General features: G+C 39.6%; 1 protein-coding gene across 3 annotated transcripts in view; it reads right to left on the reverse strand.

Moving 5' to 3' along the window:
- Nucleotides 1-14,058, reverse strand: part of DGKA (diacylglycerol kinase alpha) — a 261,031-nt gene that overhangs the window by 62,429 nt on the left and 184,544 nt on the right. For all 3 annotated transcript variants that reach the window (XM_089680184.1, XM_089680200.1, XM_089680192.1), the window contains one exon: nucleotides 8,531-8,611. In XM_089680184.1, coding sequence (XP_089536310.1) covers nucleotides 8,531-8,611 — 81 coding nt within the window. The remainder of the gene's footprint in view (nucleotides 1-8,530; nucleotides 8,612-14,058) is intronic.

Consider the following 14,058-nt stretch of genomic DNA (forward strand, 5'->3'; position numbering starts at 1 on the left):
AAATATATATATGGACCTAACTGTATATATTTACACACACACACACACACACACACACACACACTATATTGCCAAAAGTATTAGGACACCCCTCTAAATCATTGGATTCAGGTGTTCCAATCACCTCCATGGCCACAGGTGTAAAAAAAATAAGCACCGAGGCATGCAGACTGGTTTTACAAACATTTGTGAAAGAGTGGGTCACTCTCAGGACCTCAGTGAATTCAAGAGTGGTACCGTGATAGGTTGCCACCTGTGCAATAAGTCCATCCGTGACATTTCCTTTTTACTAAATGTTCCATGGTCAACTGTTAGTGGTATTATAACAAAGTGGAAGCAACTGGGAACAACAGCAACTCAGCCACGAAGTAGTAGGCCATGTAAAATGACAGAGCAGGGTCAGCGCATGCTGAAGCGCACAGAAGTCGCCAACTGTCTGCAGAGTCAATAGCTAAAGACCTCCAAACTTTGTGTGGCCTTCAGATTAGCACAACAACAGTGCGTAGAGAGCTTCATGGAATGGGTTTCCATGGCCAAGCAGCTGCATCCAAGCCTTACATCACCAAGTGCTATGCAAAGCATCTGATGCAGTGGTGTAAAGCACGCCGCCATTGGACTATAGAGCAGTGGTGAAATGTACTTTGGAGTGACGAACCAAGCTTCTTTGTCTAGTAATCCAAAGGATGTGTCTAGGTTTGGCGGTTGCCAGGACAACGGTACTTGCCTGACTGCATTGTGCCAAGTGTAAAGTTTGGTGGAGGGGGGAGTATAAGGGGGGGTTGTTTTTCAGGGGTTGGGCTTGGCCGCTTAGTTTCAGTGAAGGGAACTCTTAAGGAGTCAGCATAGCAAGACATTTTGAACAATTTCATGCTCCCAACTTTGTGGGAACAGTTTGGGGTGGAGGAACTTGACTGGCTTGCACAGAGTCCTGACCTCAACCTGACAGAACACCTTTGGGATGAATTAAAGACTGTGAGCCATCAGTGCCTGACCTCACAAATGCACTTCTGGAAGAATGGTCAAACATTCACATAGACACACTCCTAAACCTTGTGGACAGCCTTCCCAGAAGAGTTGAAGCTGTTATAGCTGCAAAGGGTAGGCCAACTCAATATTGTAACCCTACAGACTAAAGACTGTTTAACCACTAGCCTACAGGGCACTTATACCCCCTTCCTGCCCAGGCCAATTTCCAGCTTTCAGCACTGTCGCACTTTGAATGACAATTGCTCGGTAATGCAACACTGTACCTATATTATTATTATTCAGTATTTATAAAGTGCCAATAGTTCACTCAGCGCTGTACATTACAAAGGGGGACAGAACATGTGACAGAACAACAACAACAATACAATGCAGAACATGAGGGGATCGAGGGCCCTGCTCTTTCGAGCTTACAATCTAGGAGATATGAAATTTTTATCATTTTTTTGTGACAGATAGAGCTTTATTTTGGTGGTATTTATTCACCTCAGGGTTTTTTATTTTTTCTTAAACAAACGAAAAACCACTGAAAATTTTGAAAAAAAAATGTTATTTCATATGACGTCCTCCCAGACGAGAGAGCCATCTTGCGCCAGTCATATTACTATATGGCGGGCGGGAGGTGGTTAATGTCAATAAAATTCATGTGCATGTAAAGGCAGACGTCCCAATACATTAGGCAATATGATGTATATATATATTTTTTTTTTCCTTTTTTTTTTAATTAATGTGGATTAAAGGGTGTGTTTTACTTGACTCTTACTTTAAGTGGATAGCAATGGAATGGCAATTGCACATTTTTTCTAATTATTACTATAGTAGGGTCTCTCCTAATCAGCCCACAGTCAGAAAAGCAAATTCATAAATCTAACTACTTTATATTGGCCACTAAATGTGAAGAAGTGCAAAGGAATAGAGTAAACCGATGAATTGGTGTCTGTTTTACAACATTAGAATATAAAGATCAAATCTCAATCAGAAAAGCAAGTGTCTTAAAGTGGGCTTACACTTAAAGTAGAACTCTAGGCAAAATATTAAAAAAGGGCAAACGGGCAGGAATTTGTAATGCAGAAATGACATGCTTTGTCTCGGCTGCATTAAAGTCACCTACCTGCCTGTCCAGGCGCACCTCACTGTACAAATTCGGCAATGCTGAATCTGAGTCACCTTCCATGCATGCGCAGGAGTGACATCCTCCCTGCCCCTGGGATCTAGACCCAGAAGCTGGTCACTCAAAGCTGTCAGAGGCTGGGAGGGGAGCTCCAGGACCCCGCATCGCTGGATCCAAGGTGAGTCTAATTCCGCTTTAAAGCAGAACTTTACCCACAACAGTTTGATAACAATTAATGTTCTTTAAAAAAATAACATATTCCACAATAATAATTAATTATGCTGCCAAAATTATTGTGTGCTGTAAATTGCTTCCAGCATTGTTCCTGTTTCTTCTTGCTCTAGGCTGCCATTTTGTTTATGCACAGAGCAGTCACTTCCTTACTGGAATCTCACCCCCTCACTATGGTCTCAAAAACTATATGTCACTTTTCCAGCCTTGATTGTATGTCTTGGCGAAGTTAGAGAGGAAGGCTGATAGAAGCTATAAGCTGGGTACACACTAACAATTTTAATTTTTGTTCAACCAGCATGTTGAATGAAAAAAATAAATAAATAAATAAATCGACAGATCCCCGTACCAACAGAAGCAATGGCCTTCCCTGCTGTCCTTTGAATTCTGACAGTGGGGAGATCCCCCCTTTCCCTGTCAGAATTCACATAGCAACACTTGCAACCATTGACTGCAAGCACTGATCGAATGCTGGTTTTCCAGCATGTCCCTTGCCAGACATAGCCTGCCTACTCCTGCTTTTGATAACAGGATTACATTGATGGCATCCTTAGGTGGATGGGTCTAGGAACAGAAAGATCTGTTCTACAGAGACCTAGTCTGAGATTTGTATAACAACCTCAAATCAGCTACAAGAGGATGCCTAGAAAAAAAAATGATTCAACCTATTTACTAATGCAAATCTTGTGTGTCAAAGTGAAGCAATCAGTGAAGACATTTTTCTGTGCTATGACTACTCGACAGGGATGAAAGGTGAAATCTGATTACTCTTTTCTGATTAGCTATGATCAACAAGTAACCGTAACCAGGCAATTCTGCAGGATAAATAACCATTGTGTTCAGTCAGCTGAGTAAGCATGTCAACATGTTATAAACAGACAGGCCATCCAGGCAGTAAGCTGAATTGTACATTCTTTAGCTTAAATGCAATATGTTTTTCTCCCTAGGCTTACACAGACCTAAAGAACATGTCATGTGTTTAACTAGGATATCCAGTTGCTTCTAAGCCTCCTTTCACTGCATGCCATTCCACTTTTAATGTACAAGTTACTGTAAGGGACCATTGGCACCGCATGGCCACTGGCGTGCACTAGGATTACAAAGTGTCGAAAAGCCGATCCTTGTGCAACACACTTTTTGTTTTGTTAGAACTTTATTGAAATGTTGCAAGTAACGTTTCATTAAGTTCTATTCACACTATGATGGTGGGATGCATTGATTAGCACCCGCTGAGCCATTGGCTCCTTCTGCTGTCAGTCAAATCCTGTAGGGAGGGAGCAAGGATGTGGCCGAGTCACGCTGTGTGCGTCTATGAATGCACGCAGCCCAGCTCGGGAGTACACCTGCACATGTGCCCCCATAGCACACGGTTTGCTACAGGGGCACACACAGGAGAGGAGTGGAAAGTGCAAGCTAGGGACCACAGAAGAGGTGGTAAGGGATGATCTGTGCAATAACATTACACACAGCAAGTATATATAGCCTCTTTTTATTTTAATAAACAAATTAATTTACAACTGCTTTAAAATGTATTGATGCACTGTAGTGCTATTCATTATGAATGGCACCCCAACTCATCTACAAAATGCATGTGCACTGCAGAGCAGTGCAGTGTGACATGGTGTCCTGTGCATTGTGCTGGGATGAAATGCAGCCTGCCCCATTTGGGCATGCTTTGCTGTGCATTTTAGCTCATTCATTTTGAATTAATTCAGTGGAAAGCATTTTAGCTATCTGACAATACTATCACTAACTCAAGAACAGTTACTTTTACTGCTATCACTACTAAGAACTGTCTTAAGTTAAATTCAGCCAAATGGCCAAACAAAAACTGCAAAAGGTAAAGGCAGAAAAAACACTGAACATTGTAAAATGATGCAAAGTTCAATGCTGTTCAAACATTGATTCTCAGCAGACAGATGTTTAAAATCTACTTTGAGCAGTGCCAAGTGATATTATGCCTGGCTTCACAGGATGAAAGATTAGGCTAAGAGACCTGCAGGCTGTATGTTTACTGAGCCACACAAAATCAATATGTGAGCTTCCCTGGACTATGCTGAAGTGAAAAGTAGAATGTATTCAATGGCTGCATTAAGTGCCTCCAGAGATTTCAAATGCTCTCAGATGGATGTGATACCTTGCAGTAATTGAGAGGCCTGCATGTCTTGGTGACCCTGAAAGTATCCTGACAAGTTCTATGCTACAGGTAGGGTCATGTTTAACAATTATGTCAAAGGAAGGAAAAGATGAAACATGGTCTATAGTACCTTTCTTTGAGGGAAAACCCAAGGTTAAAACCCCTGACTAATAAAACAATGTTATGTACACAGAAGGGAACTAAATAAAATGAGAGGGCATAATTATCAAAGGCAATTAAAAGTGTTATCAACTAGGTGACAATAACTTGGTGCAAATCAGAGACTGACCTCTGCCTACGTGCATTGACAAATGGGTGACAGAAAATGATTATGAATATACTGTAATTCAGCTATAGTTTAAAGCAGCCTCTCTCAACCAGGGTGCCCAGGCACCCTGAGGTGCCTTGAGGTTTCTTCAGGGGTGCCTTGGAAAAATGCCTAATACTTGCCCAAAACTTGTATATAAGTCAGCGGGTGGAACAAACCTGCCTTTTAGTTACACAAAGCCACAAGTTTTCATTGTGCACCATTACGACCTTCTAGCCACCGGCCTGACAGCCAATGACACCATCAGTTGAGAAGGAGGATGTCAGTGCCTGCACAGCATCCTTGTTTGACCCTCCCCTTCTCCTCTCCATCAGTTATGCTCATTTATTCATCATTAGCTCAGTTATGGAGAAAAACTGGGGGAGAAGAGAAACACTGGAATACTACTCAGTACCAGTCTGCAAAAGTGTATTTGCTTTGGAAGAATAAATCACCTCCGTCGTTGGCTGTCCTACATGCGTGGGTGTTGCTGCATTATATAAAATAGTTTAGAATAGTTTTTCACATTTTACGGTGCCCTTTTAAAATTATGGACAGTCTTGAGGCACCCCATTTTAGAATAGGGTGCCTCAAGACTGTCCATAATTTTAACGGGTGCCTTGGGACTGTCCATAATTTTAACTAATGCCTTGACTGAAAAAAGGTTGATAATTACTGTTTTAAAGTATCAAATAATGTTCTTGTGATTCACCCTGGATTGGCTAATAGTAATTACAGATGAATGTGACTAAATGACATTATCTGTGTCATAATCTGGATAAATGAAAACATTTAAAGACATATTATACCCTGGCTCTTTTATTGGAACAAGCTCTCTTCAAACCTTAAATTCAACCTGTGCCAAGACTACGAACATTAAATTATTTACTGTACTTATTGCTAACAAGCAACAAGGCCTATAAAGCCCTCACCAACTTCTGTATCTACATGCACTGTGGAGAAATGTATCTTCAAAGTTCACAATAAAAGCACTGAGATCACAGCTCCTCTCCCCTTATTTTTTCTAGCATTCTACCCCCTTTTAATGTAAACACAGGAGCTGTAAGTTGTTAGAAATTGACTGAAATAGGATATGATCTTCTACATGCCTCTGTACTTACGTTGTGTGAATCTCTCAGAGAATCATATGCTATAACACCTAGAGAAATCTTACGTTATGTACAAATTAAGCATACCATGACTACTCTGTTACGCAACTTTGATGCTCCCTTGCAGCTGACACCTTTAAGCATATCTTTAACACTGACTCCCTTAGGGATTATTATGACTATCAACCCATTAATACTGATGTCTTGTTTTTATTTGCAGCCTAAATACACCATTAGCTGGACCGTTGATCTTGAGGTCACTATCTCCTTAGAGGACTGGCAAGATATACGGTCCAATACCTCAAAGAAGTCCATTAATGTCCTATCTACTGCAACAGATTACAAAATGTTAATGGGATGGTATCTGGTACCCTATCCCCTTTGTTGTGCGATTCCAGGATATCCTATTTGCTTTAGTGGCTGCACCTTGGCTGACATGTTTAGATACATTGTATCTTGTGGGAGTGCCCAAAAAGATGTTCTTTTTGGTCTTGTACCTACCAATTTATCTACATCATCATGGAAGGACCCTTGTGAAAGCAGCCAGTTGAGGTTCTTTTGGGTAAAAAGACAGTTTACTGTAGTCAGAATTCCATTTACCTTCTCACATTTTACTTCTGCAAAACAGACCATTGCTAGTACAACATTTTGGAGCCCTGGATCTTGCACTATATGCCAGCGGACTTTGATCGTACTCTATTCAATGTCTAGGTCTTATACAATGGGCTTTTCTAGGTCCAAACTTCCATGTCCTACCTGGACCTTGGAATTCTACCTAGATGAGCGTTGGTTCATTTCTTCTCTCTCTTCTCTATGCTCTTTGCTATGCTTTTTTTGTTTCTTGGTTTCCCTACCACAGAGGCTCTATTGTATTTCTCTGTGTGTACACCCCGCTTGCACCCACAAGACATTCCACTTTGGGGTGGTTTCTTTCAATGTACTTTTGAAACATCACTACACATTATGTTTTATTTTGCTTGCCAAATGAACAACTTTGTGGTATTGGATATTCACCTGTTCAGTTGTCCTAAAAACAGTGTTTTGATAGTGTTTCCTTGTGTACAAACTGTTGCTTTTGTATTTTGCAAAACTCTAAAATACAAATTATTGTAAAGATATTGACTGAAATCTGACTTCAGACTCTCTGTTGTGATATTTGATGATGAATTACTCCACAATGCTTGCAGCAACAGAGGTCAAGCAGAAACAACAAATATCCTCCATTCTCTATGACTTGATTGGTGCACAGCATTAGAGTGCTTTTTGGGCAAGGACCAAGGCTAAGGTCTTTGATGATGTATCTAATATCAAAGCTTTATTCCAGCAATGTGCAGCTGTTTTGTCTTTTCTTCAAAGAGGTCAGACAGAGGTTCTAAAACTCCTTTGTCAATTTTTAAGAATACTTTAACGTTCATGGTTGGGCACAGGTGCACTTTAAAAAAGACAAAATATACTCTATTTACCCTGAAGAAGACCACCCAAAAAAGTATAAATCCTGAAATGTATTTATAATCTCTTTGTAATCCAATCCTCTTTGTTCCCTAGGTGGTATGTTATTCAATATATTCTGTTGAGTATCATGCCTTCAGAAGTCCCAAACATTGGCAAACTGTGACTTCATTCAAAACTGGCACTTGTTCATATAGTATATATAGTCTCTAACACAAAGAGGCAGGTCCATTCTGATCCAAGCTAACCAAGACAGCAGCTCTAAAAAATTAGATCAGATTTTTGAGTACTGGAAGGATACCTATGAACATATAGTATGTTGTAGCAGTAGCAGCCGTATTCATCTGCAAAACCTGATCATCAGTGATTTGAGACGGAATAGACTGGGAAGCAATCTAGGTATTTTAGGTAGCTGGTAGAATGGTAACAAAGCATTATATTTGCACTATATACTGTATATTGGTGCTAGGGGAGTTTAGGTTAATAAGATTTATATAGCTTGTAAAACCTTTTTTTTTTACAGTGATCAATTATAAACAAACCATTCTATTGATCAATGGTCAGTGATTAATTATATCCATCCAAATACATAATACTCTGATGCCAGTTGTCTTTACAGGCATTAATAGAAACTTGAGAAATAAATGTCTATTTTATATGGAGATGCCAAATACCATGACTTATGGTATGCTTGCTGCTGTCAAACATTAAATAGCCGCTGGTCACTCTTTAGCAGTAGTGATATCATATCATGACATTTTTCAGCTGAAAGGCTTTGAATTTACCCTTCTTCAAATAAACAGCTGAAGAGAAAACATATTTTCCTCTTGTCTACTACAAATAGTATACTGGAATAGGGTTGCCCTACTCAATTACTTAGCATATGTATTTTCCTTGTCATCTGGGGGTTTTTTTCTCCATACCAGTCAGCCATATGAAAATCGGATATCAATGCAAACAGAATTATGGGTTAGCATTAATGTAACTGACAATAAAGTGGCTGATATCTTCTTCTGCAATGTGCAGGAGAAAAAAACAAAACTAAGCAAGTGGTACATAATGCACAGAGCACAGAACACATGTGGAGGCTCCCGATGCGAATGATGAGAGCCTTGAAGTTACATGATGACATCATATTGACACTTTGTCTATTGGTATACTCAACAAGTCTGTATCAGACGGGTGTCAAAAATGGAACTTACACTCCAGTTTGTCTTCAGCAGTCCCCCCTTCCAGTAAGGAAAAATAGCAGGATACATCATGCAGACTAATTCGGCCATTCTCTGGAAAAGAACACAAAACAAAAAGCAGTGAAAACTTTGCACATACCAGCTCCATTAATAAACCAAGCATATCAGTTTCTCTATTTTCAATAAAATTAAAGAAAGCCACCAAAACTACCTTCATAAAAGCAGAATCACTTTGAATTTCAAACTTATAAATATAAGGAAATACATGGATGACCATCAATAATAATAAGCATTGTTTTTAGTACTCTGTAAAGGGTGAGACTAGATAGGCACATATGGTGGGATTACATATTTTTTACATAAATACAAGCTAATACTTCATAACTTTGTGTGTATTGATCTTTTGGGGAGCAAGTTATAGGATGTGTTCAAAATGTATACCAGTCCCAATTGTTTTATTTATTGGTAAAGTACAATGTTCTTCAGCTTTTTCATATATTATTTTACAGAAAAGTGGAAAGACAGAAAGTAAAGAGAAAACGTCATTTACAGTACATTAGTTGCAGCCATTACATGTCTTGTCATAAATAATTCAAAGGTAGACTTCCAACATATCCATGACAATTAGCATAAGTGGCGGTTCACATATATGCGGATTGGATGTGGTTTGAACCGTATCCAATCCGTGTGACATATGAAAAAAAATTGCTTCCTATGGTGTCTGTTCACATATGTCCAGTGCACTGGCAGTGCGGATTCAGTGTGGTTTAAAAAAAAGAGTAATGTCTGATTTCTGAGCAGTGGCTTCAGGTTCAGGTGTGTGGATTACAGGCTATTGACTTTTATGGAAACTGTTTCTAAACCACATATGTGTGAACAGGATAAAATCATGAGCGAATCCTGTCCTATACCTGATGTAAACCTGACATGAACTGCTGAACAACTGCCGTATAAATTAGCTGTGAAACCTGAGCTTCAATACGCACCGCACATGTGTGAATCAGCTATAAAGTGGTTGGAATTTGATCCATAAGGGAACTCAGGTCTTGTATTCATTTTTATCTACAGGATAGTATAAAAGGGGCAATTAACTCTGGCAAGTAAAGGGTTATATGTTTTAGATATTAGACTAAAGAGATTTAGCTATGAACCAATGCAAGTCCATTTTGTATATTGTAAGGTCTGAGCTTTTGTTGACTAGTAAGAGCATGGTTAAGTTAAGGATATCTAAAAAGAACTTGGGAGAAAAGACTCAGGCTGGCCATAGGAGATTCATTTTTTTTTGATAACCTAATTGGCTGACTGAAAAAAAATCACAGACAGATTTCCCCATCCACACATGTGAGGTGGATGGAGGAATCCTCCCTGCTGTGCCATTGTATTCCAACAGCAGGACTCCTCTGGAAAGATCTAAATGTATCAGTAAGGCAAAACTGTGACTGGTAGGTAATACCAGCATTCTTTCCACAAGTCTAAGCCTTCAGATTGTATTGAATCACTTAACGATTTATTGACATATCAGGGGGTTAAGCTCACTACAGCCCTGATATTTCAGAATTAGTTTCATATCGAGACAGATTTTGTGACAGAAATTGAAAGTAGAAAGTTAAATACGTTTTAGAAATAGATGAATGCTGCCCACCAAAATGGTGTAAACTATGCAGCCAGACAATACAGCCAAGGGTTAGGGATTGCAAAAGCCCATTCCTCCTAGGGGAGGCTTAACTTCATGATGGAATGTAAAACAAACCTCAACACCTGAACATTGAGTTTTGGCATCTGTTAGTAAAGCTGTACATATGATTGCAACTACTTAGCATATCCAGGTGAATTATGCCTTGATTTTTCAGGATAAATTGGACATTCATTTGGTGGAAAATATTAATGAATATTTCCGTTTTTTTTATTATCAAAAGGAAAACTGGCCCAAAATAGAGAAAAAGATTTTTAATGTTTTAATTCTCCTACTAGGGACGTTCCTGGGCATGCCACATGCATGTATTTTATTTGTAACTGTAGCAGTGTCAAGAACTCAAAGTACTCATTTTGCTTTTTTTTTGTAATCCTCACCCTGACCTATCACCCCACCCATGACACTAACACTGACCCCCTGATACTAACCTGAATCAGGCCATGATCTATTTTATCTTTTATTTTCTTCTCACACAGATCTTTATTTTTTGTTTAGATTCTTAGGTCTTCATTCACACCAGCGATTATTGTATCCAGCAACAATCACCGTAGGTAATGGCTGGCTAAGCAGAGAGCTGCAGATAGCTACAGCTGCCGCCAACCTATCATTATAGTAAACGGGGTCAGTGGCCAAACCTACCTAATTCCTGCTGCTACAATTCGCATTGGCCAAAATTGCTGTTGTGAGTGTAGCCTTCTCCTCTGGCTAGTAGAAAAAGATACAATGTATATTATTCTTCACTAAGAGCATAAAGAGAGACCAGGGGTGAGTTTCACATTGAGTGATCACTGTGATAACCAATCATAAGTTATCACAGCAATTGTGTGTACAAAACTGGGAGCTCATAGTCCCTGTGCTATGTACGCATTTCCAAAACAAACATAGGTGCACATATATGCAGTATCCCGGAAGAAGGTCCACCTTTGTGACACCGCATATTCAGTATGTGTGATGCTGGTGGGAATGGGCCAGTCAGCGTTGGACTGCAGCAACTGGCAATCCCGATAAAGTACTTGTAGCTGCTGACTTTTAATTTTTTTTTTAAAGGATGAAGTTCATGTTTACCTTTTACCTACCATTCTAGGAAGCTTGCCTTGCTAAATAGGTTCTGGAAGCAGAACACCAAGTGTAACATACATTTTTTTTTGGTGGGGAGGTCCAGACATGTGTTTTATGAGTACTAAACAGAATCTCCTAGATTGTAAGCTCGAAAGAGCAGGGCCCTCGAACCCCTCGTGTATTGTTTTGTTACTGTATTGTCTCATGTTCTGTCCCCCTCTATAATGTACAGCACTGAGCAAACCTTCTGGCACTATATAAATACTGTATAATAATAATAATAATTAGGGGTATTCATAACATTTTCACTAGCAGTGCTATAGTTGCCCTATGTTGAGGTTGAGACATGTGGCAGGCAAGAGTGGTCAGTGTCCAGGCAGATGTCAAGGCAGGCAGCAGATAAGAATAACAGGAATGAAACAGCAACGAGGGCAGGAGATTTGTTCAGATTCAGGCAATCTATGTTCTCAACAAGAAAGGCAGAAATCAGCATGTCAAGAACAAAAGAACAAGGTAGCTGGCAAGAAGTCACAGAACCAGACAGCATAAAACAGCAAGTTTAAATATCCTCTTTAGTCTGTGTGTATGCCAGAGTGGAAAACTTGAGGCGCAGTGCAACTGGTCATAGCTAAAAGGCCACGATCTGACCTCCGGATACCCCTGGGGCTGGGTTTCTCAGGGTGAGCACAATGAAAAACTTTGGTCAACCTGGCTGCATGGACATTGCTGGAAGGTTCCCACAAATTCTCCTCTATGCTGAACCCCTTCCAGTTGAAAAGATACCAAAGACGCCCTACCAATCTTCTGGAATCCACCATCAGCCTAAATTTGAATTCCTCACTGCCATCCACCAGATGTCCTAATGGAAAACTGGAGACACTGGCTTCAAGCATGACACATGTAATACTAGACAGATTCTTCGTTCCCAAAACGTTTATAGAGCTTTTACAGACATTTCAATAACATCTTTCACATAGATTTCTACATAGTGAACATTAACAAGGACAGTACACCTGTACAAACAAAGTGTAATATAGCTCGATACTGGCAATACTAGCAAGTCTAGAGGCATGAGGATTGATGACTCTTTGAATAGGGAATGGGTCAATGAAGCTGGCAGTAGAAAGCCATACCAAGTCTTCAGGTTTAAAGGAAGGACTATTCCTCTTCGTCTTGTCAGTCCATCGTCTGTCTCTGTCTTTCACATCTGGAACTGAAGATTCAATAGAACAACCAGGAACAGAGGCAGTATGAAATCCATAATGGGCAAAGAACAAAGACGGCAAGGGAGTGCAAAAGCTAACTCAGCTATAGGGAGCGTAGAGACCCAATTATTCTGAGAAGCCGAAGAGAAAAAATTCAAGTACTGCACCATGCATTCATGTATTCAAGGGGTTTGGTGCGCACTATACACTGGCATGCTGGGCGTGTGTGCAACTGCCGCAGATGTGGCGCTATGGTACTCGTATCCAGTATTTTGACAACAAATTTCAATTTAGATTTAGTCATGGTCTTTTGACTAAAATTCCATTTTAGTTTTAGTAGTATTTTAGTTATTTGAATTGTTTTAGTCGTATTTTAGTAGACTAAAATCTCCAGTACATTTTAGTCAACTAAAATATAATGGGTTTAGTTAAATTGTAATGCATTATTTAAGCATTTCTACAGAATTTCTATACTCATTATATAATCCTGGAGTAAAAATCTAATAACATGTTATCTATTTATATTAAGGTTTGAACATGCACTACAGATACAGATTTAGGCTGCAGGTGGGGATGGGGAAATAAATAGGAGTGAAGGCATGTACAGGGCAGAGAACTAGGTGTGTGGTTTGCAGAGCATTGTTTCAGAACTCCCAGGTAGACAGTCACCATTGGTAACACAATATGCCGCCATGGATTGAAATCCTGTATTGCCCGCAAGGTCCCCCTCCTCAAGAAGGCACATGTACAGGCCCATCTGAAGTTTGCCAATCAACATCTAAATGATTCAGAGAAGGATTGGGAGAAAGTTCTGTGGTCAGATGAGTCCAAAATTGAGATCTTTGGCATTGACTTGACTCGCCATGTTTGGAGGAAAACAAATGCTGACTACAGTCAAGCACGGAGGTGGAAACATTATACTTTGGGGCTTTTTCTCTGCTAAAAGGTACAGGCTGACTTTGCTGCATTGCAGGGTCAATGGACGGGGCCATGTATTGTAAAATCTTGGATGAGAACCATCTGCCAGAACACTGAAGATGGATTGTGAATGGGTGTTCCAGCATGATAGTGACCCAAAACACACTGCCAAAGTAACAGAAGAGTGGCTCAAGAAGAAGTACATTAAGGTCATGGAATGGCCTAGCCAGTCTCCCGAACTTAATCTTACAAAAAATATATGGAGGGAGCTGAAACTTCGGTTGATATTCTGTCTCTATCATTTAAAATACACCTTTGATAAAAATGATAGACCCTTCATTTCTTTGTAAGTGAGGAAACGTACAAAATCTGCATGGGATTAAATAATTTTCTCCACTGTATATATGAAAAATCTTTTTAAGCATGCCAGTTTCCAGAATGTGCTACACATGTTTATTACTATGACTGTGTATACACACCAATGACCTCCTATACATATGTATTACCATCATTATACCAATTTTGTTACCCTATTATTTTATACAGGACCCTTATGGTCTTCTTTTATCTTTTATTTATGAAAAACAAACACCAGGTTGTAAGTATATTGTTTTTACTATTTTCTTATAGATCTTATGTCCAGGTTATGCTCAATAAGAATATAC

This window comes from Staurois parvus, unplaced genomic scaffold (assembly GCF_062004578.1).
Source record: "Staurois parvus isolate SC_StPar_1 unplaced genomic scaffold, SC_StPar_1.0 ptg000017l, whole genome shotgun sequence".
In the NCBI taxonomy this organism is placed as follows: Eukaryota; Metazoa; Chordata; class Amphibia; order Anura; family Ranidae; genus Staurois; species Staurois parvus.